The 26,926-nt window shown below is 47.5% G+C and overlaps 1 protein-coding gene across 3 annotated transcripts; it reads right to left on the reverse strand.

The window, feature by feature from the left end:
* Nucleotides 1-970: 970 nt before the first annotated feature.
* Nucleotides 971-26,723, reverse strand: LOC134396108 (zinc finger protein ZFP2-like). 3 transcript variants are annotated; one of them, XM_063122466.1, is made up of 5 exons: nt 26,685-26,723; nt 23,675-24,371; nt 21,186-21,312; nt 16,514-18,192; nt 2,509-2,675 (listed from the first exon to the last, which is right to left on the reverse strand). In XM_063122466.1, the coding sequence occupies exons 2-5, from the start codon at nt 24,140-24,142 to the stop codon at nt 2,580-2,582; spliced, it is 2,370 nt and encodes a 789-aa protein (XP_062978536.1). In that variant the 5' UTR covers nt 24,143-24,371; nt 26,685-26,723; the 3' UTR covers nt 2,509-2,579. The 3 variants fall into 3 exon arrangements, with proteins under 3 accessions (XP_062978538.1, XP_062978537.1, XP_062978536.1); XM_063122468.1 differs by lacking the exons at nt 16,514-18,192; nt 21,186-21,312; nt 23,675-24,371; nt 26,685-26,723 and adding exons at nt 3,992-4,118; nt 7,371-8,087; nt 9,632-9,677 and having other exon boundaries at nt 971-2,672; XM_063122467.1 differs by lacking the exons at nt 16,514-18,192; nt 21,186-21,312; nt 23,675-24,371; nt 26,685-26,723 and adding exons at nt 3,992-4,118; nt 7,371-8,087; nt 9,632-9,677 and having other exon boundaries at nt 971-2,675.
* Between the last annotated feature and the right edge of the window lie 203 nt (nt 26,724-26,926).

Below are 26,926 nucleotides of genomic sequence, written 5' to 3' on the forward strand. Positions count from 1 at the left end.
ACACACACCTGATTCACACACACATCTCTCTCTCTCTCTCTCTCTCTCTCGCTCTCTCTGGGTGCTCAAAATACTAACCATCAGAAAACACAGCCCAGCTTTCCCGACTTTTCTTCTTTAACTTTTCTCCCGTAAGGAAAAAAGAAAAGAAAAGACAGAAGCAGCAGTGGGAAGATATGAGAGCGATAGCTATATTCCTGCAGCTTTACCTGTTGTGATGAAGAGGGAATTTCACCAGGTGCTGTATGCATACAAAGGACACCTGCTGAAATTCCCCTTTCTATACAACTGTTAAAGATACAGGAGCCCTGTCCTCCTTTTCATATGGTTACCGTAGGCTCATGTTTTAATGTAATGCACATTATGGTTTTTATGTATGATGAGAGGTTGTAATGGAACAGGTTTGGGGCAGTGGAGGCTGCAGGCTCTGATTCTGATGGGGCTGTGAATCCATTCTGGGATTCATAGAATCATAGAATAGCAGAGTTGGAAGGGGCCTATAAGGACATCGAGTCCAACCCCCCGCTCAGTGCAGGAATCCACCCTAAAGCATTCAGTCAGAACTCTAGCTATCCCTAACCCTATCCCCAAAATAGGTCCCACTGAAATCGGACCCACCAGCCTCCACTGCTTTTAAGGTATGCAGGAACCAAACCTTCAAGTGCTTCGTGGGTCAAAACCCACCCTTTCAATTATGCCCCTTTCCAGTTGGAGGTCTCCTTCCCAGCTCTAATATCCTTTAACTCTAGGGTCTCCAACATGGTACCCCTGGACATCAATGTGCCTGTAGATATCCCCCTTGGCACATGCCAGCCTCCTGGTTCCTGATGATTTTTGTTTATTCGATATATATATATATATATATATATATATATATATATATGGAGAGGCTGACATACTGCAAAGCGATGGGCTGCCCTATGGCACCATCTGTATATGCATTTTTGCCGTTCAACCCCCAACCAGCCTTATAATCAAAGACACGTTCCTCGTCTTTGAGCCTCACCGATTTACCTTTCGTGAAACAGGTGATGAAGCAGAAAACCGCAGGCTCAAAGAAGTGGTTTTGTGTTTGGGAGCTCACAGCTTGGGCTTTCGGGGCATTTTCCTTTCCGCCTCCCCCGTTGGCCCCCTGGGAAATGAGTTTTTCACATCTGGCCACACCCAACATGGCAGCCATTTTGTGAGAGCGCCCACGACACTCCCTCCCGATGCCAAAGGTGCCCACCAGCTGAAAAAGACTGGGGATCCCCTGGATGCTCTGGGATTTAGTTCACGAAAAGCATGCATGGTACCCCCAGGCTATGACGCTCCTACCCACGCGCCTCCTCCCAACCCCATCCGAGCTTTAATCTCACCCACGGATCATTTTATGATTAATGTGAACACCTCCATGTGGGTCTTTTCATGTGCAGCCAGGTGCTTGTGGCGATTGAAGCCCTTCCCACAGGCAGAGCACTGGTAAGGTTTCTCCCCCGTGTGGGTTCTCTTATGTATGACAAGGTCTGCGTTTCGGCCAAAGCTCTTCCCGCAGACAGAGCACTTGTGCGGTTTCTCTCCAGTGTGGGTCCTCTCGTGGAGAATGAGGTACGACTTGCAAGTGAAGCCCTTCCCACAAGTCGAGCACTTGTACGGCTTCTCCCCGGTGTGGATTCTCTCGTGGACGATCAGGTGCGAGCGAGACCCAAAGCTCTTCCCACAGGCGGAGCATTTGAACGGCTTCTCCCCGGTGTGGATTCTCTCGTGGACGATCAGGTGCGAATTGCAACTGAAGCGTTTCCCGCAGACGGGGCACTTGTACGGGTTGTCCCCTGTGTGGGACCGCTCGTGCGCGATGCGGTGGGAACTCTGGGTGAAGTTTTTCCCGCAGAAGGAGCACTTGTAGGGCTTCTCTCCCGTGTGAGTCCTCTCGTGCCGGACAATCTCGGAGTTGCTGCTGAAGCTCTTCCCGCAGACGGAGCAGTTGTATGGCCTCCCTTCGACATGGCTCCTCTCGTGCATGATCAGGCGCGAGTTCTGACGGAAGCTTTTCCCACAGTGTGAGCAATTGTAGACCTTCTCCCCCGTATGGACCCTGCGGTGATGGACGAGGCCTGTGCAGGTACGGAACCGCTTCCTGCACTGCGGGCACTCGTACGGCTTCTCCCCAGTGTGGGTCCTCCCGTGCGCGATCAGGCGTGAACTCTGGCTGAAGGCTTTCCCGCAGTAAGCACACTTGTGTGGCTTCTCCTCCTTGTGAAGCCGCTGGTGCCTCATGAGGTGGTCCTTGCGGCTGAGACGTTTCCCACAGTCGCCACACTGAAACGGTGTCTCCTGGTTGTAGACTCTCCTGGGTTTGGGAAGGTCTGATTTCTCTCTGCAACCTTCCTCAGGGGTAATGCATGTCCCTTCTTCATGCCCAGGTAGTTTCTCACTAAGGGTTGCGTTTGCCGCAACGGGTACAGATTTACTCATTCTTTTCCTTGCGGGGTTTCTTTGCTGCCTGGGGCCACCTCTCGGCTGGGCATTTTGCAACTTCTTTGGACCACGCTGACTCTTAAGTGCTTTTCTCTCTCCCTGAAGCCTGGAAATATACTCTGTCATCCTTTTTCGGGACATCCTGTCGGGTCCTGCTGGGTTGCGACATTTCCGGCGATCCTTTTTCTCTTCAAACTCACTCGGGTGCCCGTAAGCTGCTGGAATGGAAGACGAAAATAATCCATACATGATAGTTTAGACCAGGGGGTCTCAAAGAAAGAGAGAGAAAGGTCTCAGGGTGCGGGAACTAGGTTTTATTTGTGAAAAGTCTGGCCTCTTTTCTATTTTAAGGCCTTCGTCAGGGGGTTATGAAAAAGTCTGCTGAGATTCGTATGACAAATGTCTCCTGCTATAATTTATTGGCAACTAGTTACTGGTGACATTTCTCTCTTTCTTTGCTTCACTGTGGATTCTTACCTGCTTTTAGACCAGGGGTCCCCAAACTTTTTGGCTCATTTGCAATTTTGAGAAGGTGTCTTGGGCGCTCTCACAAAATGGCCACCACAGTAGCCATATCCAATTGCAAAACACCCATTTCCCAGAAGGCTAAAACAAAAGAAAGTTGCCCAAGGACCTAAAATACAAGGGGGGGGGGTCCACTTTTCAAAAGTTAAAGCTACAGGAGCTAGAGTGACCAGATTTAAAAGAGGGCAGGGCACCTGCAGCTTTAACTGTTGTGATGAAGAGGGAATTTCACCAGGTTCCCCATATACACAAACGACACCTGCTGAAATTCCCTTTTCTATGCAACAGTTAAAGATACAGGAGCCCTGTCCTCCTTTCCATAGGGTCACCCAAACTTGATCCTTCTAATAGCAACCTCAGGTGGTAAATGCTGACATGATTTGAGCCAATTATGTGCCCAACTGAGAACCAAAAAGGAGGTATTATCAGCCCATTCACATAACCCTGAAGTTTGCAGAAGTACAATTAATATTTATTATATACTAGGGTAACCATATGAAAAAGAGGACAGGGTTCCTGTATCTTTAACAGTTGCATAGAAAAGGGAATTTCAGCAGGTGTCATTTGTATATATGGAGAACCTTGGGAAAATTCCTCTTCATCACAACAGTTAAAGCTGCAGGTGCCCTGCCCTCTTTTAAATCTGGTCACTCTAGTATAGCTCCTGCACCTTTAACTGTTGTGACGAAGAGGGAATTTCACCAGCTTCTCCATATATACAAATGACACCTGCTGAAATTCCCTTTTCTATGCAACTGTTAAAGATACAGGAGCCCTGTCCTCCTTTTCGTATGGTCACCCTACCTAATATGGACCTTACCTTTTACACAGCCACCACACACTGGCTTGACATTTCCATTGAGCCGTCCACCACAACACCAAGATCTTGTTCGGTCACCACAAGCTCAGATCCCATCAGGTTGTACTTGAAGCTGGATTTTCCCCCTCCCAACGTGTATCTCTTTACACTTGCTTACACTGAACCACATTTGTCATTTTGAGGCCTTACCCAAAAACGTGATGTTCGCGTAATTCTCCTGCATGACTTCCCAATGTAGGGCTCTTTGATCCAGATCGAGGAGAGCCCATTCCTCTGGGGTGAAGCGCACGGCCACCTCCTCAAAAGTCACCAGGCCCTGAAAAAGAGACGGAAACATCGCCCACAATACATTCAATCCCCCTGTGACAAAATCAGGGCTGTGGAGTCGGAGTCATGGAGTTGGAGTTGGAGTCGGAAGGAATTCTTGGGTTACTGGAGTCAGAGTTGGTAAAAATGTACCGACTCCGACTCCGACTCCTAATACATTTTAATTGTATATAGAGTTGCGATATGTCCCTGAAAACCAAGATTGTCCGGATTCCAGCCAATTCCAAAATATTCTGGCTGGTTGGACAAAAATCCCGGATTCGCAGTCCAGCTGGCCAGAGAAATTCAGACCCGCTCAGCGGATCGGCAGCAGCAGAGAAAAAGAAGGATCAATGAGCTGCCTTTTCCAGAGTGCCGCTGCTCCTTCACAGGCAGGCTCAGACGAGTCACCATGGCTCAGGTGCTCCAAGCATGTGAGTTCCAAGCACAAGAAGGAGTTTGGTCATCTTGGCTGGTTGCAGTAAGCGCTGGGCCCCGCTGGGTTGTTTGTGGGGAAAGAAAGAGCTTTTTTGGGGTGTATGAGGGAGGGAGTGGGGGGGGAGAAAGGAAAGGAAGCACAAAAACAAACTTTCACTTTTAACTGAATAAAATACAGTTGTTACGAAGTAGCTCTCCTGTGAGTGAGCAGTACAGACTCCATTTTGAGGCAGCCAACAGTCAAGGTGTCTTCACCCCTCCATCTCCAACAGAGATGAGGGGGGAAACACAGGAATGGGTCTGACAGCAATCACAAGGCTAGGTCACGTAATTAATTTAGATAAGAATCACCTTACTTAGCCACAGACGCTCTATGACCAATGTCTAAAGATTCCTTACAAGAGTGTGTGTGTCTGAGAGAGAGAGAGAGAGAGAGAGAGAGAGAGAGAGAGAGAGAGAGAGAGAGAGAGAGAGAGTCTCATTAGAATGTGTGCAAGTTGTACACGGGTCTAATGAGAGCATATCACTCTTCAAATACTTAAAAGGTTGTCACACAGAGGAGGGCCAGGATCTCTTCTCGATCCTCCCAGAGTGCAGGACACGGAATAATGGGCTCAAGTTAAAGGAAGCCAGATTCCGGCTGAACATCAGGAAAAACTTCCTGACTGTTAGAGCAGTACGACAATGGAATCGGTTACCTAGGGAGGTTGTGGGCTCTTCCACACTAGAGGCCTTCAAGAGGCAGCTGGACAACCATCTGTCAGGGATGCTTTAGGGTGGATTCCTGCATTGAGCAGGGGGTTGGACTCGATGGCCTTGTAGGCCCCTTCCAACTCTGCTATTCTATGATTCTATGAACACAGTAAAGGAGATTTTTATTTGGATTTTAGAAAAATGAGCCATACAAGAAGCGTAAAGCAATATAACGTTGTAGGCTATTGTATATAGAGTTGCGATATAAATAAAAACATAACCTCATTGATTTCATTTTGGGGCTTCTTTAATAAATAAAATAAAATAAACCAGAAAGTCTTAGCTATAGCCTTTAGACCTGGGCTTTAACAGGTTAGGGTTCTAAAAAGTGGCGTGCTTGCAGTCGATGCAGGAAATATATAGGAAATTTATTTCCTATATAGATATAAAATTAAAGGAGTCGGAGGTTTTATGCGCCGACTCCACATCCCTGGAGAAGGCACAACTCATAATGGTTCAGATAGGAGAAGCAAGCGACTTCGAACCCCTCAGTTGGCAGGGTTCAGGGATGCGAGTTTGAACGGCGCTTTGTAATGGTTTCTATGGAACCAGGGCCCAAACTGAGGCCAGTAACCATTAGGAGGCGTTGGGCAGCCATTCCGTCCTTTTCGCCTTAACAGGTTTTCTGTGGCAGGATAAAAATATGGCAGAAGCGGTGAGAAAACATGGGAGGGTTACAAGTAGAGGCTGGTGGATTCATGTCAGTGGGGCAGTGAATCCACTCCAGGTTCCAGCCAGAACTCTAAAGGAGGTATCTGCACCTTGGATAATTTATTATTATTTATGTATTTATTTATTTACATTTATATCCGCCTTTTTTCCTCCAAGGAACCCAAGGCGGTGTATATAATCTGCCGCCTCCTCTCCATTTTACCCTCACAACAACAACCCTGTGAGGTAGGTTGAGCTGAGAGTCTGTGACTGGCCCAAAGTCACCCAGTGGGTTTCCATGGCTGAGTGGGGACTAGAACCCGGATCTCCTGGCTCCCAGTCCGACACTTTAGCCACTACACCACACTAGGTAAGAACATAAGAAGAGCCCTGCTGGATCAGACCAAGAGTCCATCTAGTCCAGCAGCACTCTGTTCACACAGTGGCCAAGCAGCCATTGGCCAGGGATGAACAAGCAGGACATGGTGCAACAGCACCCTCCCACCCATGTTCCCCAGCAACTGGTGCACACAGGCTTACTGCCTCGAATACTGGAGATAGCACACAACCATCAGGGCTAGTAGCCATGGATAGCCTTCGCCTCCAGGAATTTATCCAAATTTATCCAGGAATTTATCTAAAAGATAACTCCTTTAGAGTTCTGACTGGGCCTGTTCAGACAACAGGCTAATCCATGGTTAGTCCGCTAACCCTTTTGCAGCAAGTGGTTAGTGAACGTGTTTAATCTGTGGTTATGTGGCCACCATGGTTAGGAAAGGTTCACGTAACATGCTAAGTCACAGTTCACACAACACGTGAATCATAGAATCATAGAATAGCAGAGTTGGAAGGGGCCTACAAGGCCATCAAGTCCAACCCCCGGCTCAATGCAGGAATCCACCCAAAAGCATCCCTGACAGATGCTTGTCCAGCTACCTCTTGAAGGCCTCTAGTGTGGGAGAGCCCACAACCTCCCTAGGTAACTGATTCCATTGTTGTACTGCTCTAACAGTCAGGAAGTTTTTCCTGATGTCCAGCTGGAATCTGGCTTCCTTTAACTTGAGCCCGCTATTCCGTGTCCTGCACTCTGGGAGGATCGAGAAGAGATCCTGGCCCTCCTCTGTGTGGTTCTCTGGGGTTCTCTGTGTGGTTCTCTGTCCCACAGGTTCTGGACAGCCTTTATGTGCCTGTCCAGAACCTGTGGTTCTCTGGGGTTAGCGCTAACCACAAGCCGTACTGTCGCACACAACATTTTAAGCCACAATTAGAGCCGCTAATAGACTCAGGGCTCAGGCCCTATGAGCCCATCTCTAAGAACGCCCCTGCACCCTCTCCTAGACAACTGCATCATGCAAATAAGATGGCAAATTAAGGGGAAGGAGGGAAATTTTCGTGGAACAGCCCTGTGGAACATCCTCACCTGCTGTTCAAGAATCCGTGCAAAGTCCTCAGCGGCCGCCACCGCCTGGGCGCAGGAATCCGGTTCGCATTCCCTGACCCAGCTCTGCATTTCCCCAGGAAGGATGGCCAAGAAGTGCTCCAAGATCAGCAAGTCCACGATCTCCTCCTTCGTGCACCTCTCCGGCTTCAGCCACGCGTGGCAACGTTCCCGGAGCTGGACATAGGCGCTCTGCGGCCCCTGGGCCTCGTGAAAGCGGAAAGCCCTGAAGTGACGGCGTTGCGCCTCTGCATCGACGACGACGCTTCGGAGGGCAGCAGAGTTTAACTTCCTGTGGTCCCTTCTGTTTCCGGTATCCAGACTGCCGCCATCTTCAATGGCGCAAGCAACGTTTCCTGCTCCTTCCGGAACCTTCCCTGTTGACATCTGTATTCTGGAATACATCCACTGATCCAGGGCTCCCCAAGCGGGGATACCCAGAGATGCTGACGCACCGTCCTTTGCTGGCATCTTATCTACCTGGAAAAGGCCTTTGGTTTTCCCTCACGAAGAACCTTAGAGTTTCCCAGTGTTCTCTGGATATGCATGATGCTGACGAAGATGTCTCCAAATTTTAGGGGGGCTCAGCAGGCCTGACAGTGTCTCCAACTAGCAACCCTGATGTTCATAGTCTCTTGTCAGCTGCTGTTCTATGCAAAGGTATTTCCAGGACACAATGCCTTGGAGTGGAACCATATTCTGCACGCGCGCACACACACACAGAGAGAGAGAGAGAGAGAGAGAGAGAGAGAGAGAGAGCATCAGAAGAGCCCTGCTGGATCAGACCAAGGGTCCATCTCATCCAGCACTCTGTTCACACAGTGGACCAACCAGCTGTCGACCAGGGACACACAATCACATAGACACATCCTCTGATTGGACTCCACCAGGGGAAGAGCCTTCAGCGTGGTGGCCCCCCTCCTATGGAACTCCCTGCCTCTGGAGGTCAGGCAGGCGCCAACTTTGTATTCCTTTCGGCATCTCCTGAAAACGTCATTATGCCAGGAAGCCTTTCCTGAATAACCAGCCACGGTTCACTGTACATTTTTCTTCTTTTAAAATCTATTTTAAAGTGTTGTTATTCTGGTTTTATTTTATTTTATCTTGTCCACCGCTCCGAAATTTTCAATGGGGAGCGGTATATAAATATTGTAAATAAATAAGCAGGACACCGGTGCAACAGTACCCTCCCACCCATGTTCCCCGGCAAAATACTGCAAGAGATGTCATTGTGTACACACTACGAGGCATAAATGAGCAAAAGAGATATAACATCACCCTGCTGGGATCATATCGATAGGACACAAGGTGTAGATCTGGCTGAGGTTTGCTCTGTATCTCCTCCTCACTGTGCTCTCTGGGTTCTCCCTTCTCATGATTTTTTTTTAAAAAAAAACTCTTTAAACCAGATTTGGATTCAAATCGAGGGGCCCTTTCAAATCGAGGACAGTCCTCTGTAAAATAGGACACCGGGGCGTCAAATAAAATGGAACCACCACCAGCAAGGACCTGGAAGTCCACCTTACACATGGCTGGTAGCCTGCATTTGATTCAGAAGGTCAAAAGCCAATTGGGGGAAAGGGGTGTCGTTTAACAGTGGCCTCTAGCCTCCCCCCATTACACAGCTGGTACCACTGAGTCGCTAGACACCCCCTCGGCCCCTGACACCCTGGATGGTGAGCACTGCTCGTGCATATAGTGCCATGCCTCCTCCCCGCCCTCTTTTATTTATTTCATAGCCAACCGAACAGAGTTGGGCCGTGGTGTGGACTGCGAAAGACGGTAAGCGGGTGATTTGCCTCCTTTGGCCAAGAACTGATTTTAAATAAAGATCCTAATAAGTTTAAAGCCTTTCTGGGCAAGCTGTGAATACATGTGCACACACGCAGCCAGTGTCACAATAAACGAACAATGGACTAGCTGAACAGGTACTGAATACTACATAACCCATCTCTGCGGGTTCCCACCAGGATCCCTTCCAACCCGATCCGGAGTGGCCCATCTTAGCCTAAGATGGACCATTCGCTCGGATTGGCAGTGGCTCTCCTAGAAGATCTCTTCGGCGGAGAGGCGTCCTCCAGTTCTGCCACCGGAGAGAGAGATCATTTTATGGCAGGGATTGAACCCAGGACTTTCTCCATGCAAAGCGGGGGCTCTACCGCTGGGCTACAGGCCCTGCTGGTCCACGAAGCCACATTTTTCCTTGCCCAAAGGCCCTTCCCTCCCCTCTTCCTTGCACTCACCTTCTCCAGCCGCAGCCATTCCTCCTTCCTCTCCTCCTCCTCCTCCTCCTCCTGTCTATTGTTCAATGGCGTCGCAGAGCCAAAATGAGCCCTACGCCTGCCACCTACTGGACATCAACCCGCTGCGTCACTCATTCCTAGAGAACCAGCGTGGTGTAGTGGCTAAAGTGTTGGACTGGGAGTCGAGAGATCTGGGTTCTAGTCCCCACTCGGCCATGGAAACCCACTGGGTTGTTACCACCCTCCCCACTCCATTTGGGTGTCAACAGAGTGACTTTGGGCCAGTCACACAGACTCTCAGCCCAACCTACCTCACAGGGTTGTTGTGGTGAGGATAAAATGGAGAGGAGGAGAAGGATTAAATACGCCACCTTGGGTTCCTTGGAGGGAAAAGGGCGGGATATAAATGATGATGATGATGATGATGATGATGATGATAATGATTTCCCAAGAGGTCCACAGTTCCTGAGGAAAAGCCACAAAGACCACTGTTGCTCATCTGGCATTTTCTCCCTCTTTCACCCTGCAGAACACCCCTCAAGCAACGAGTACGAATCTTGGCCACTAAAATTCTAAAATTTAATGGTGGCTCCACATTACATGACAATCAAGGCCGTTATGATCCCCCACACAGCTGTCGCCACTGTTATTAATATAGCAGTATCAGAGGCAGTAGGCCTGTATACACCAGTTGCTGGGGAACATGGGTGGGAGAGTGCTGTTGCGTCGTGTCCTGCTTTGTTAGTCCCTGGTCGACAGCTGGTTGGCCACTGTGTCGACAGAGCGTGGGACTAGATCAGTGGTTCCCAAACCTTTTCAGGTCACCGCCCCCTTGGTTCCACAAACTCATGCCCAGTGCCCCCTACCCTACCCTATAAAAATCATTATTCAGAGTAGCGGTTTTCAATGACCGACGAAGGAAGATAATAACAATAAAATTCAAAACAGTAACAATTAATTGAATATTTATTCAAAATCCAATTACATTTTTTTAGTTTATTCAGTTAAACCTAATTGATGAACATGATCCAGTGAGATCATCTTTTCAAAGTCTGATAGTCATTTAGCAAGAAAATTAGATATCACATTTAGTAACTAAGGTAGAGTACCTCACTATCCTGTAAATTCTTAATGTGATAGATGGGCTTGATGAAGTGATACCAGTTTCCCAATGTCTGGTTTAAAGTCACTTAAAATCACTATGCCAAGGAGCCGCCCGGCGGGGCCAAAATGCTGCTGCAAGAGAACGCATGTGCTTAAAATGGTGGGAGATCCAGGACAAATAAATGGAAGTGCTTCTTCACACAGTGCATAATTAAATTTATGGAACTCACTGCCACAAGATGTAGTGATGGCCACCAATCTGGATGGTTTTAAAAGGGGGTTGGATAAATTCCTGGAGGCGAAGGCTATCCATGGCTACTAGTCCTGATGGTTGTGTGTTAGCTCCAGTATTCGAGGCAGTAAGCTTGTGTGCACCAGTTGCTGGGGAACATGGGTGGGAGGTTGCTGTGGCACCATGTCCTGCTTGTTCATCCCTGGCCAATAGCTGGTTGGCCACTGTGTGAACAGTGTGCTGGACGAGATGGACCCTTGGTGTGACCCAGCAGGGCACTTCTGATGTTCTTATGTACTGTTCCAATAAAGTGCAAGAGAGTGCTAATCCACACTCCCTATTAAGGCAGTAGAGACAGCATTTTATATCTGACTTTTTTATTTATAAAATGGAGTATTTATTTATTACATTTATACCCCGCCTTTTTTCCTCCAAAGAATCCAAGGTGACATACATAATCCTCCTCCTCTCCATTTTTATCTTCACAACAACAACCCTGTGAGGTAGGTTGGGCTTAGGGTGACCATATGAAAAAGAGGACAGGGCTCCTGTATCTTTAACAGTTGCATAGAAAAGGGAATTTCAGCAGGTGTCATTTGTATATATGGAGAACCTAGGGAAAATTCCTCTTCATCACAACAGTTAAAGCTGCAGGTGCCCTGCCCTCTTTTAAATCTGGTCACTCTAGTATAGCTCCTGCACCTTTAACTGTTGTGATGAAGAGGAATTTTCCCCAGGTTCTCCATATATACAAATGACACCTGCTGAAATTCCCTTTTCTATGCAACTGTTAAAGATACAGGAGCCCTGTCCTCCTTTTCGTATGGTCACCCTAGTTGGGCTGAGAGTCTGTGACTGGCCCAAAGTCACCCAGTGGGCTTCCAAGGCTGAGTGGGGACTGGAATCCAGATCTTCTGACTCTGGGTCCAAAACGCTAGCCACTACACCACAATAAATACCAATGATTTATTATTTCTGAATTATTTGTGAGATTGAGTGTGTAGAATAACCAGATTGTGTGTAGAGTGACCAGATACAAAAGAGGACAGGGCTCCTGCAGCTTAAACTGTTGTGATGAAGAGGGAATTTCGCCAGGTGCTGCCTGCATTCAAATGACACCTGCTGAAATTCCCTTTTCTATACAACTGTTAAAGATGCAGGAGCCCTGCCCTCGCTTTCATATGGTCACCCTAAATCTGAATACTTGTAAAATAAATAAATTAACCAAAAGGGGGGGGGGGTTTCGTTCCAGCCAGAGCACTTTCTCTCCTCGAAGGTCCCTTCCTCTTGTGGAATGCAGATCCTGAATCCAATCCATGGCATGGAGAGGAAAATCAGAAAGACACCATTGGTTGATTCTTGGTGCGCGTCGCTAGATGTACATTAAAACAAGAGCTGCCTGTCTCTTGAAAGTCTCATCACGGTCATCTCTTGAAGATAGGATTTGGGGCTGGGTTGAGTATCTGCGAGTTCAAAGCTGATTGGCTGGTGCCTGTGACATCACAAAACACTCTCCGCCCACTCCCTCGAGTAGTTCTCCAACTTAAAAAAAAAAAAGGATCCGAGTTTGTTCTTGTAAAAAAAGTTTTTGTTTATTCGTTCAGTCGCTTCCAACTCTAATGAATGAATCGAGGAATGGACAAAGTGAAGATGTAAAAATCATACAAAAAGCGCTTTAATCCAACCAACAAGTTTTTTGTTTTTGTTTTTAAAAAGGCAGACAGGCCAACAAGAACGCAAGGGGAAGATCTGATCCGTCAAGAAATCCGACAGCTCCTGCTGAGGGTGTAACCTTTTTGAAGAATTGGAACCTTTTTAAAGAATTGAAGAAATGAGGGTAAAAGGAATTTGGGTTGATCACACAGGCCAAAACAACAACAACCCTGTGTTGGCTCATGTAGGGTGACCCTTGTCAGAAATATTACGTTAAGCACAGGGCCGGTGCCAGACTATTTTGCGCCCTACACAAGGTGAGCTACTTTCACCCCTGCCTGCCCCCCCCGCCCCCCGCCCCCAAAAATGCCAACTTTGATTTTTAAGAACATATGTTTCCCAGAAAAAATAAGAAGCACCTAACCCCGGTTACCTAACCAGGTACCTAACCCCGGTTAGATTAAATAAGATAAATAATCAGCATTCAGCAAATTGTTGGAGAGGATGTGGGGGAAAAGGAACGTATTTACATATGTGGTGGGAATGCAAATATGTACAAAAATTGTGGAAGATGGTGTTTTTGGAGATTGAAGAAATAAGAAATTGTAGAATGAAGATAGAACGAACGCCAAAAGTTGCATTACTGTCACTATTTGAAGATTTAAAATGTAAAAAAGAAATTAAGGAATTGATAACGAATTTGCTGACTGCAGCAAGATTGATTGTAGCTAGGAACTGGAAGATTCAAGGGGAATATTCTATTGAAGAATGGTACAAAGAAGTATGTTAAGTTGATTATGTTATATAGAGATGATATTGATGTTATTCAACAGTTATGGAGTATGTTGTTTTTGCTTTAATTGTACTAGTGTATGTTTAAGTATTGTAGAAAATATATATATATATATATATATATATATATAAAAATAAGCACAAAACTTGAAACTGCTAAATTTATTTTAAAGTGCAAGAAATACGTCATGCCATTTATAGCAATGACGTATTTTTTGTGTGCTTCTTGTTTTTTCCAGGAAACATATGTTCTTAAAAATCAAAGTTGGCATTTTGGGGGTGGGGGTGGTGAAAGTAGCTCACCTTGCCTAGGGCGCAAAATAGTCTGGCACCAGCCCTGATTACAGTTGAAAAAGGCAGTAAACTGCTCTTCTGTGTGGTTGTTGTGTGTTGTCTGTATTAAGGAAAGGACAGACTGTGTTTCTGTTGTCTCTCGTTATATTTGTTGTTACTACTTTCTTCAAACTCAATATAAAGAAATACTATATATATCCTCTGGTCAAATACCAGGAGGCCCAAAGGTAGGTATACAGTTGTTTAGAAAGTTGATGGGAGGGGGAGAGAATGTGTGAGTAGATGTGTGGGTGGAGTCAGAATGACAGCTGGGAAGAGTGACAGGTGTGGAGAGTGAGGGGAGTGAGGCCCAAAAGCAGGTATACAGTTGTTCAGTTATTAATTTTTTACTGATATTGTGAATGATGGCAGCGAACTTGAGTAAAGAACAAAGAAAGTGGCTTCTAAAGCAGTACTGGAAGACTGAAAATGCCGAGCGGGTGTGCACAGCGTGGCAAGAAGCATCTGACACTCCTCCACCAACACGTCTGACAATTTGTCGTCTTACGAGATAAATTTGAAGCAACCGGTGCAGTGGCTAACGCACCGAAATCTGGACGTCCTAGGACGTCTATGACAGAGGAAAATGAGATGAGAGTCGCTCTGACATTTGTGAACAGTCCGAAAAAGTCCACACGACGTGCGTCTAAGCAGCTATCCGTACCTAGAACGTCCTTGCAACGCTTAATGCGTAAATTGAGTTACATATCACTCCTAACAGGGTTATATAGAGATAGGGTTTTCTCTAATAACCCTGTGGAAAGGAGAACTGGGCTCCTGTGTCGAACAGTTGTTTAGAAAAGTTGTTTAGAAAAGGTTCCAAAATGCAGCAGCCAGATTGATAACTCGAACCAGAAGGTTCAAACATATAACACTGATTCTGGCCCGCTTGCATTGGCTGCCTATACGTTTCCGAACCCAATTCAAGGTGCTGGTTTTAACCTATAAAGCCTTACACGGCTTGGGACCACAATACCTAACGGAACGCCTCTCCCGACATGAACCTACCCGCACACTATGCTCAACATCTAAGGTCCTCCTCCGGGGGCCTACTCCGACGGGAGCTCAGAGGATGGCAACAAGGGAGAGGGCCTTCTCAGTGGTGGCCCCCCAATTATGGACTGTTCTCCCAGATGAGGCTCGCCTGGCGCCAACATTGTTATCTTTTCAGCACCAGGTCAAGACCTTTCTCTTCTCCCAGGCATTAGCAGCATATGCTAAGTTTGTTTGTTTTTTAATGGACCCCAGAACTGTTGTTTAAAATGGATACTGTTTTATACTGTTGCTTTTATATTTTTGATGGTTTTAAATTTTGTATACTTTTTTAATGTTTACTGTTTTTAACTTTTGTAAACCGCCCAGAGAGCTTCGGCTATGGGGCGGTATATAAATTTAATAAATGAATAAAAACAAATAAAAAAAAAGGAATTTCAGCAGGTGTCATTTGTAGGCATGCAGCACATGGTGGAATTCCTGCTTCATCACAATTAAAGCTGCAGGAGCCTTGCTCTCTTGTGTATCAGGGCACTCTAGCGATATTCCTGCAGCTTTACCTGTTGTGATGAAGAGGGAATTTCACCAGGTGCTGTATGCATACAAATGACACCTGCTGAAATTCCCCTTTCTACACAACTGTTAAAAGATAAAGGAGCCCTGTCCTCCTTTTCATATGGTCACCTATTGTTGCCCTGTGCACCTTCAGAGAAGGCAGGCCCGTGACAGCAACGAGAAGGAGCATCTTGGCATTGTGGCCCCTGCAGGAGAATGGGCCTTGACATGTGCTCAGTCATGCTGCCCTCTGACATGGCCCTGGCCAATTCCTTTAGAATAGTTAGAGTGACCAGATACAAAAGAGGGCAGGGCTCCTGCAGCTTTAACTGTTTGGGTGAAGAGGGCATTTCACCAGGTGCTGCATGCATACAAACGACACCTGCTGAAATCCTCTTTTCTGTACAACTGTTAAAGACACAGGAGCCCTGTCCTCCTTTTCACATGGTTACCCTAGGCTCATGTTTTAATTTAATGCATATTATGGTTTTTATGCACGATGAAAGGTTGTAATAGAACAGATTTGAGACAGTGGAGGCTGCTGGCTATGATTCTGATGGGGCTGTGAATCCATTCTGGGATTCAGCCAGATCTCTAGCTATCCCTAACCCATCTCCAAAATAGGTCCCACTGAAATCAGAGCCACCAGCCTCCACTGTTTTTAAGGTATGCAGGAACCAAACCTTCAAGTGCTTCATGGGTCAAAAAACCCACCCTTTCAATTATGCCCCTTTCCAGGTGGAGGGTCTCCTTCCCAGCTCTAATATCCTTTAACTCTAGGGTCTCCAACATGGTACCCGTAGGCACCAACGTGCCTGTAGATATCTCCTTTGGCACATGATTTACTTTTCGTGAAACAGGTCATGGAGCAGAAAACCGCAGGCTCAAACAAGTGGTTTTGTGTTTGGGAGCTCACGGTTTGAGCTCTCGGGGCATTTTCCTTTCTGCCTCCCCCCGTTGGCCCTCTGGGAAATGAGTGTTTCGCATCTGGCCACGTCCACCATGGCAGCCATTTTGTGAGAGCGCCCACAACACCTTCTCCCGATGCCAAAGGCACCCACCGGCCAAAAAAAGATTGGGGATCCCCTGGATGCTCTGAGATTTAATTCACGAAAATCATGCATGATTCCAAGCTATGGCTCGCCTACCCTCGCGCCTCCTCCCAACCCCGTCTGAGCTTTAATCCCACCCACGGATCATTTTATGATTAATGTGAACACCTCCATGTGGGTCTTTTCATGCGCAGTCAGGTGGTTGTGGCGACTGAAGCCCTTCCCACAGGCAGAGCACTGGTAAGGTTTCTCCCCCGTGTGGGTTCTCTTATGTATGACAAGGTCTGCGTTTCGGCCAAAGCTCTTCCCGCAGACAGAGCACTTGTGCGGTTTCTCTCCAGTGTGGATCTTTTCATGGAGAATGAGGTACGACTTGCAAGTGAAGCCCTTCCCACAAGTCGAGCACTTGTAGGGCTTCTCCCCGGTGTGGATTCTCTCGTGGACGATCAGGTGCGAGCGAGACCCAAAGCTCTTCCCGCAGGCGGAGCATTTGAACGGCTTCTCCCCGGTGTGGATTCTCTCGTGGACGATCAGGTGCGAATTGCAACTGAAGCGTTTCCCGCAGACGGGGCACTTGTACGGGTTGTCCCCCGTGTGGGACCGCTCGTGCGCAATGCGGTGGGAACTCTGGGTGAAGTTTTTCCCGCAGAAGGAGCACTTGTAGGGCTTCTCTCCCGTGTGAGTCCTCTCGTGCCGGACCATCTCGGAGTTGCTGCTGAAGCTCTTCCCGCAGACGGAGCAGTTGTATGGCCTCACTTCGACATGGCTCCTCTCGTGCATGATCAGGCGCGAGTTCTGATGGAAGCTTTTCCCGCAGTGGGAGCAATTGTAGACCTTCTCCCCGGCGTGGACCCTGCGGTGATGGATGAGGCCCGTGCAGGTACGGAACCGCTTCCCACACTGCGGGCACTCGTACGGCTTCTCCCCGGTGTGGATTCTCTCATGGACGATCAGGTGTGAATTGCAACTGAAGCGTTTCCCGCAGATGAGGCACTTGTACGGGTTGTCCCCCGTGTGGGACCGCTCATGCGCGATGCGGTGGGAATTCTGGATGAAGTTTTTCCCGCAGAACGAGCACTTGTAGGGCTTCTCTCCCGTGTGAGTCCTCTCGTGCGGGACGATCTCGGAGTTGCTGCTGAAGCTCTTCCCGCAGACATGGCTCCTCTCGTGCATGATCAGGCGTGAGTTCTGACGGAAGCTTTTCCCACAGTGCGAGCAATTGTACACCTTCTCCCCCACATGGACCCTGCGGTGATGGACGAGGCCCGTGCAGGTACGGAACCGCTTCCCGCACTGCGGGCACTCGTACGGCTTCTCCCCGGTGTGGGTCCTCCCATGCGCAATCAGGCGCGAACTCTGGCTGAAGGCTTTCCCACAGTAAGCGCACTTGTGCGGCTTCTCTTCCTTGTGGAGCCGCTGGTGCCTCATGAGGTGGTTCTTGCGGCTGAGGCATTTCCCACAGTCGCCGCACTGAAATGGTGTCTCCTGGTTGTAGACTCTCCTGGGTTTGGGAAGGTCTGATTTCTCTCTGCAACCTTCCTCAGGGGTAATGCATGTCCCTTCTTCATGCCCAGGTAGTTTCTCACTAAGGGTTGCGTTTGCCGCAATGGGTACAGATTTACCCATTCTTTTCCTTGCGGGGTTTCTTTGCTGCCTGGGGCCACCTCTCGGCTGGGCATTTTGCAACCTCTTTGGGCTACGCTGACTCTTAGGTGCTTTTCTCTCTCCCTGAAGCCTGGAAATATACTCTGTCATCCTTCTTCGGGGCATCCCGTCCGTTCCTGCTGGATTGCGACGTTTCCGGCGATCCTTTTTCTCTTCAAATTCACTCGGGTGCCCATAAGCTGCTGGAATGGAAAATGAAAATAATCCATACATGATAGTGTAGATAGTTTAGATCAACCCTTGGGGGTTGGAGGGATTGCATAGGGGGGATGTTAAGAGGCAAAGGGGCGGGAGGGTGGTACTCGAGGTGGTCTTTTCCAAGAAGCGCCTCTCCAGAAGGTCTTAAAACCCAGGGACATTTTTATGGGAGAAGGTAGTTTGGTCCCAAGCCATATAGGGGAAGAATCCACACATGTATTAATACCGTTTAAGAAGAGTCCTTTTAACGGTGAATTGAAATGTTTCAGAAGCACCAAAACTCTAATGAAGAGACATACCCTGCGTGGTGTGCCCCGCCACGCCGGCTGCAAAACAGAGGCGTTCGCTCTCTTTTCCCTCCCTCCCTCAGTAAGCTTGCAGCGAAGCTCTCTGGGCGGTTCACAAAAATTAAAACCACAATAAAACAACAAACAGGTTAAAAGGACAAATACAAAATACAGTATAAAAAGCACAACCAGGATAAAACCATGCAGCAAAATTGATATAAGATTAAAATACAGAATTAAAACAGTAAAATTTAAATTTAAGTTAAAATTAAGTGTTAAAATACTGAGAGAATAAAAAGGTCTTCAGCTGGCGACGAAAGTACAGTGTAGGCGCCAGGCGGACCTCTCTGGGGAGCTCATTCCACAACCGGGGTGCCACAGCGGAGAAAGCCCTCCTCCTAGTAGCCACCTGCCTCACTTCCTTTGGCAGGGGCTCACGGAGAAGGGCCCCTGTAGATGATCTTAAGGTCCGGGCAGGTACATATGGGAGGAGGCGTTCCTTCAAATAACCTGGCCCCAAACCATTTAGGGCTTTAAATGTCAATGCCAGCACTTTGAATCAGGCCCAGACCTGGACTGGCAGCCAATGAAGTTGTAAAAGGACTGGCGTAATGTGATCTCGCCGGCTAGTCCCTGTTAGTAAACGGGCTGCCCTGTTTTGTACCAGCTGAAGCTTCCGGACCGTTTTCAAACGCAGCCCCACGTATAACGGATTGCAGTAATCCAAACGAGAGGTTATCAGAGCAGCTAGGCTATCTCTGTCCAGATAAGGGCGTAGTTGGTATATCAACCTAAGCTGATAAAAGGTGCTCTTTGCCACTGAGTTCACCTGTGCCTCAAGTGACAGTTCCGGATCCAAGAACACCCCCAAACTACAGACCCGATCCTTTAGGGGGAGTGCAACCCCGTCCAGGACAGGGGAAACATCACCTCGCCAGACAGATGAACCACCCGCTAACAGTACCTCCATCTTGTCTGGATTGAGTCTCAGTTTGTGAGACAGAAAGACAGAGAAAAGTCTCAGGATGCGGGTACTAGGTTTTATTTGTGAAAAGTCTGGCCTTTTTCAATTTTGAGGCTCTTTAATAGTTGTATTGAAAAGGGAATTTCAGCAGGTGTCATTTGTATATATGGGGAACCTGGTGAAATTCCCTCTTCATCACCACAGTTAAAGCTGCAGGAGCCCTGCCCTCTTTTAAATCTAGTCACTCTAGTATAGCTCCTGCAGCTTTAACTGTTGTGAAGAAGAGGGAATTTCACCAGGCATACAAATGACACCTGCTGAAATTCCCTTTTCCAGTCAAATGTTAAAGATACAGGAGCCCTGTCCTCCTTTTCATAGGGTCACCCTACCCAGAGGCATTTTGAGAAATAGAGATGGCGCTGGAAGGTGGCACTTTACTTTGCAGCGCCTCAGCCTCCCACTTTTCAAAAAACAATAATTTTCAAAAATATAAATAAATAAACAAATAAAAAGGAAATCAAGAAAAGCACAGAGACAAGGTGGGGGCGTTAAGAAAGGTGTTTGTGGACAGAATGGTGTCAAGGGCACCATGTTGGAGGACCTGGGTCCAGACCGCATATTAAGCCAAATGTACATCATGGATTTAATAAATGTCCATCCCAATTTCAAAGTGAGAACTAGATGCCATAGGTGTATATTGGCATATTGCCTCTAAAACCGGAGTTACAATATAGCCATGAGGACTAGTAGCCATTGAAAGCCTCCTTTACCGAGAATTTGTCCAAACTGCTTTTAAAGCCATCCAAAGTGGTGGCCATCACTAGACCTGGTCTCGAAGTCCGAAATTTAACTCTGCGTTGTGTGAAGAAGTCCTTCCTTTCATCTGTCCTGAATTTCTCACCCATCAGCTTTTATTTATTTATTACATTTTAATACCGCCCAATAGTCGAAGCTCTCTGGGATGACCCCATTGGGTTCTAGTATTATGGGAGAGGGAGAAAAATTTCTCCACATTTTCCACACCATGCGTAATTTTGTACGCTTCTATCATGTCTCCCCTTAGTCTCCTCTTCTCTAAGCTAAACTGTCCCAGCTGTTGTAACCTTCCCTCATAGGGGAGATGCTCCAGCCCCTTAATCATTTCAGTTGCCCTTTTCTGCACTTTTCCCAGCTCTATAATATCATTTTTAGGTGTGGTGTCCAGAACTGTACACAGTATTCTTAGCACGTTGACACCCTAGTTTTGTATAAGGGGAATATGATAGTGGCAGTTTTATTTTCAGTGCTTTTCCTAATTATGCCTAATATTAGGGTGACCATATGAAAAGGAGGACAGGGCTCCTGTACAGTTGTACGGAAAAGGGAAGTTCAGCAGGTGTCATTTGTATATATGGAGAACCTGGTGAAATTTCCTCTTCATCACAACAGTTAAAGCTGCAGGTGCCTTGCCCTCCTTTCTATGCAACTGTTAAAGATACAGGAGCCCTGTCCTCCTTTTCATATGGTCACCTTAGCTAATATGGAACTTGTCTTTTACACAGCCACTGCACACTGGCTTGACATTTCCATTGAGCTGTCCACCACAACCCCAAGATTTCTTTCTTGTTCGGTCACCATCAGCTCAAATCCCATCAGGTTGTACTTAAAGCTGGATTTCCCCCCCTCCCAACGTGTATCTCTTTACACTTGCTTACACTGAACCGCATTTGTCATTTTGAGGCCTTACCCAAAAACGTGATGTTCGCGTAATTCTCCTGCATGACTTCCCAATGTAGGGCTCTTTGATCCAGATCGAGGAGAGCCCATTCCTCCGGGGTGAAGCGCACGGCCACCTCCTCAAAAGTCACCAGGCCCTGAAAAAGAGACGGAAACATCACCCGCAATACATTCAATCCCCCTGTGACAGAAGGCACAACGGTTCAGATATGAGAAGAAAGTGACTTCGAACCCCTCAGTTGTCAGGGTTCAGGGATGCGAGTTTGAACGGCGCTTTGTTATGGTTTCTATGGAACCAGGGCCCAAACTGAGGGCAGTAACCATTAGGAGGCATTGGGCAGCCATTCCGTCCTTTTCTCCTTAACAAGTTTTTTGTGTCAGGAAAAAAAGATGGCAGAAGCAGTGGGAAAACATGGCAGGGTTACAAGTAGAGGCTGGTGGATTAATGTCAGTGGGGCAGTGAATCGACTCCAGGTTCCAGCCAGAACTCTAAAGGAGGTATCCGCCCCTTGGATAATTTACTATTATTATTTATTTATTACATATATATCCTGCCTTTTTTCATCCAAGGAACCCAAGGGGGTGTACACGGCCTTTCTTGGACAGGGGCAACCTAGCCACAGTAGTGCATGCACTGGTAATTTCCCGACTAGACTACTGCAACGCACTCTACGTGGGGTTGCCCTTGAAGACGACACGGAAGTTGCAGCTAGTGCAAAATGCAGCAGCTAGACTGCTGGTGGGTACATCTTACAGAGACCACATAACACCGGTCTTAAAGGAATTGCATTGGCTGCCTATACGCTTCCGGTCGGAATTCAAGGTGTTGGTAATGACGTTTAAAGCCCTAAACGGCTTGGGACCTCGATACTTGATTGACCACCTCTCTCTATATATGCCTGCCCGAGACTTGAGATCTGTTGGAGGAGCCCTTCTCCGCATCCCACCAGCACAACACATACACTATGAGGGGACAAAGGAGAGGGCTTTCTCTGTGGTGGCACCCCTTGGAGGCCCGACTGGCACCAACGCTGATTTTATTCTGGCGCCAAATGAAAACATGGCTTTTTAACAAAGCCTTTAATGGTTAAATTCACTAAGATGACACATTGTTTTAACTGTTTTAATTGCTTCACTGCTTTTAAATTATATATTGTTCATGGTTTAGTTTGTTTTTAGCTGTGTATTTTTACTGTATTATACTGTATGCTTTTATCAGTACGCTGCTCTGAGATCTTAATGATATAGGGCAGGATATAAATGTTTTAAATAAATATATAAATGATCCTCCTCCTCTCCATTTTAGTCACAACAACCCTGTGAGGTAGGTTGAGCTAAGAGTATTTGACTGTGGGTTTCCATGGCCAAGTGGGGAATAGAACCCGGATCTCCCAACTCCCATTCCAACACTTCAGCCACTACACCACACTGGATAAGAACATAAGAAGAGCCCTGCTGGATCAGACCAAGAGTCCATCTAGTCCAGCACACTGTTCACACAGTGGCCGACCAGCCATTGCCCAGGGACCAACAAGCAGGACATGGTGCAACAGCACCCTCCCACCCATGTTCCCCAGCAACTGGTGCACACAGGCTTACTGCCTCAAATACTGGAGATCGCACACAACCATCAGGGCTAGTAGTCATTGATAGCCTTCGCCTCCAGGAATTTATCCAAATTTATCCAGGAATTTATCTAAAGCATAACTCCTTTAGAGTTCTGACTGGGCCTGTTCAGACAACACACTAAGCCACGGTTAGTCCGCTAACCCTTTTGCAGCAAGTGGTTTGTGAGCGTGTTTAAACTGTGGTTCTGTGGCCACCGTGGTTAGGAATGGTTCACATGACATGCTAAGTCACAGTTCACACGACACGTTAAGCTGTTATGGGCCTGTCCAGAACCTGTGGTTCTCTGGAGTTAGCGCCAACCACAAGCCGTGCTGTTGCACACAACATTTTAAGCCACAGTTAGAGCCGCTAATAGATTCAGCAAAAAAAGGGGGAGGGACCCTCACAGTGAAACTTATAAACAAAGAGAGGACCTAATAAACAGCTAACGGTCAAACAGGCTCGGTAATAAAATAATTGTGTTTACATGGCAAATTTAGGGGAGGGAGGGAGAGAGGCAGGGTGACCATATGAAAAGGAGGACAGGGCTCCTGTATCTTTAACAGTTGCATAGAAAAGGGAATTTCAGCAGGTGTCATTTGTATGCATGCAGCACCTGGTGAAATTTCCTCTTCATCACCACAGTTAAAGGTGCAGGAGCTATATTGCAGCTATACTGTGACCAGATTTAAAAGAGGGCAGGGCTCCTGCAGCTTTAACTGTGGTGATGAAGGGGGAATTTCACTAGGTTCTCCATATATACAAATGATACCTGCTGAAATTCCCTTTTCAATATAACTATTAAAGATACAGGGGCCCTGTCCTCCTTTTCATATGGTCACCCTAGAGGGAGGGACATTTTTGTGGAACAGCCCTGTGGAACATCCTCACCTGCTGTTCGAGAATCTGTGCAAAGTCCTCAGCGGCTGCCACCGCCTGGGCGCAGGAATCCGGTTCGCATTCCCTGACCCAGCTCTGCATTTCCCCAGGAAGGATGGCCAAAAAGTGTTCCAAGATCAGCAAGTCCACGATCTCCTCCTTCGTGCACCTCTCCGGCTTCAGCCACGTGTGGCAACGTTCCCGGAGCTGGATATAGGCACTCTGCGGCCCCTGGGCCTCATGGAAGCAGAAAGCCCTGAAGTGACGGCGTTGCGCCTCTGCTTCGACGACGACACTTTGGAGGGCGGCAGCGTTTAACTTCCTGTGGTCCCTTCTGTTTCCGGTATCCAGACTGCTGCCATCTTCAATTGAGCAAACAACGTTCCCTGTTGACATCTGTATACTGGAATACATCCACTGGTCCAGAGCTGTCCAAGCCGGGACACCCAGATATGATGACGCACCGTCCTTTGCTGGCATCTTATCTACCTGGGAAAAGACTTTGGTTTTGCCTCACAAAGAACTTTAAGAGTTTCCCAGTGTTCTCTGGATATGCAGGATGCTGACGAAGATGTCTCCAAACTTTAGGGGGGCTCAGCAGGCTTGACAGTGTTTCCAACTACCAACCCTGATGTTCATAGTCTCTTGTCAGCTGCTGTTCTACACAAAGGTATTTCCAGGACACACTGCCTTGGAGTGGAACCATATTCTGCACGCGCGCACGCGCACACACACACACACACAGAGAGAGAGAGAGAGAGAGAACATCAGAAGAGCCCTGCTGGATCAGACCAAGGGTCCATCTCGTCCAGCACTCTGTTCACACAGTGGACCAAGCAGCTGTCGACCAGGGACACAAAATCACATAGACCCATCCTCTGATTAGACTCCACCAGGGGAAGAGTCTTCAGCGTGGTGGCCCCCCTCCTATGGAACTCCCTGCCTCTGGAGGTCAGGCAGGCGCTAACTTGGTATTCCTTTCGGCGCCTCTGAAAACGACATTACTCCAGGAAGCCTTTCCTGAATGACTGGCTACAGTTCACTGTACATTTTGCTTTTAAAAAAATCTATTTTAAAGTGTTGTTATCCTGGTTTTATTTTATTTTATCTTGTACACCGCTCTGAATTTTTCAATGGGGAGCAGTATATAAATATTGTAAATAAATAAATAAATAAGCAGGACACGGGTGCAACAGCACCCTCCCACCCGTGTTCCCTGGCAAAATACTGCAAGAGATGTCATTGTGTACACACTACGAGGCATAAATGAGCAAAAGAGATATAACATCACCCTGCTGGGATCATATCGATAGGACACAAGGTGTAGATCTGGCTGAGGTTTGCTCTGTATCTCCTGCTCACTTTGCTATCTGGGTTCTCCCTTCTCATGATTTTTTTTTTTAAAAAAAAAATCTTTAAACCAGATTTGGATTCAAATCAAGGGGCCCTTTCAAATCGAGGATGATCCTCTGTAAAATAGGACACCGGGGCGTCAAATAAAATGGAACCACCACCAGCAAGGACCTGGAAGCCCACCTTACACATGGCTGGTAGCCTGCATTTGATTCAGAAGGTCAAAAGCCCATTGGGAGGAAAGGGGTGTCGTTTAACAGTGGCCGCCAGCCTCCCCCCATTACACAGCTGGTACCACTGAGTCGCTAGACACCCCCTCGGCCCCTGACACCCTGGATGGTGAGCACGACTCTTGCAGGGAAGCTCGGAGTACGGCAACAAGGGAGAGGGCCTTCTCAGTGGTGGCCCCCCAATTATGGAATGATCCCCCCCGATGAGGCTCACCTGGCATCAACATTGTTATCTTTTCGGCGCCAGGTCAAGACTTTTCTCTTTTCCCAGGCATTTAACAGCATTTAGCAAGGCTAAGTTTGTTTGTTTTTTAACGGACCCCAGAAATGTTGTTTTTTAAATGGTTGTTTTTATACTGTTTATGTTTATGATGGTTTTAAATTTTGTATACTTTTTAATGTTTGCTGTTTTTAATTTTTGTAAACCACACAGCTTTGGGGAGGTATTTAAATGTAATAAATCAAATCAAATCAATATAGCCACAAGACTCCCCCATCCACCCTCTTTTAATTATTTCATAGCCAAACGAATAGGGTTGGGCCGTGGTGTGGATGGCAAAAGAAGGTAAGCGGGTGATTCGCCTCCTTTGGCCAAAAGTTATAAAACCTTTCTGGGCAAGCTGTGAATACATGTGCACACACGCAGCCAGCGTCACGATAAATTAACAAACAACTAGCTGAACAGGTACTGAATACTACATAACCCATCTCTGCAGGTTCCCACCAGGATCCCTTCCAACCCGATCCAGAGCCTAAGATTCACTCGGATTGTCAGTGACTCAGAGTGGTCAGAGGAGGGCAACCAGGATGATCAGGGGTCTGGAAACAAAGCCCTATGAAGAGAGACTGAAAGAACTGGGCGTGTTTAGCCTGGAGAAGAGAAGATTGAGGGGAGACATGATAGCACTCTTCAAATACTTAAAAGGTTGTCACACAGAGGAGGGCCAGGATCTCTTCTCGATCCTCCCAGAGTGCAGGACACGGAATAATGGGCTCAAGTTAAAGGAAGCCGGATTCCATCTGGACATCAGGAAAAACTTCCTGACTGTTAGAGCAGTACGGCAATGGAATCAGCTACCTAGGGAGGTTGTGGGCTCTCCCACACTAGAGGCCTTCAAGAGGCGGCTGGACAAGCATCTGTCAGGGATGCTTTAGGGTGGATTCCTGCATTGAGCAGGGGGTTGGACTCGATGGCCTTGTAGGCCCCTTCCAACTCTGCTATTCTATGATTCTATGACTCTCCTAGAAGGTCTCTTCGGTGGAGAGGCGTCCTCCAGTTCTGCCACCGGAGAGAGAGATCATTTTATGGCAGGGATTGAACCCAGGACTTTCTCCATGCAAAGCGGGGACTCTACCGCTGGGCTACAGGCCCTGCTGGCCCACGAAGCCGCCTTGTTCCTTACCCAAAGGCTCTTCCCTCCCCTCTTCCTTGCACTCACCTTCTCCGGCAGCAGCCATTCCTCCTTCCTCTCCTCCTCCTCCTCCTCCTCCTGTCTATTGTTCAATGGCGTCGCAGAGCCAATATAAGCCCTACGCCTGCCACCTACTGGACATCAACCCGCTGCGTCACTCATTCCTAGAGAACCAGCGTGGTATAGCGGCTAATGTGTTGGACTGCGAGTCAGTTTATCTGGGTTCTAGTCCCCACGCAGCCATGAAAACCCACTGGGTGACTTTGGGC

The sequence above is a fragment of the Elgaria multicarinata genome, chromosome 3 (assembly GCF_023053635.1).
Source record: "Elgaria multicarinata webbii isolate HBS135686 ecotype San Diego chromosome 3, rElgMul1.1.pri, whole genome shotgun sequence".
Taxonomy (NCBI): domain Eukaryota; kingdom Metazoa; phylum Chordata; class Lepidosauria; order Squamata; family Anguidae; genus Elgaria; species Elgaria multicarinata.

Bases quoted from the DNA above. Each gene is read 5' to 3' on its own strand.
- LOC134396108 (XM_063122466.1), bottom strand. From the start codon at position 24,142: ATGCCAGCAAAGGACGGTGCGTCATCATATCTGGGTGTCCCGGCTTGG. The intron at 18,193-21,185 runs GTAAGGCCTCAA...TTTCCATTCCAG, and splicing joins CGCGAACATCACGTTTTTGG to CAGCTTATGGGCACCCGAGT. The intron at 2,676-16,513 runs GTGTTCACATTA...CTTCCATTCCAG, and splicing joins ATGAAAAGACCCACATGGAG to CAGCTTACGGGCACCCGAGT.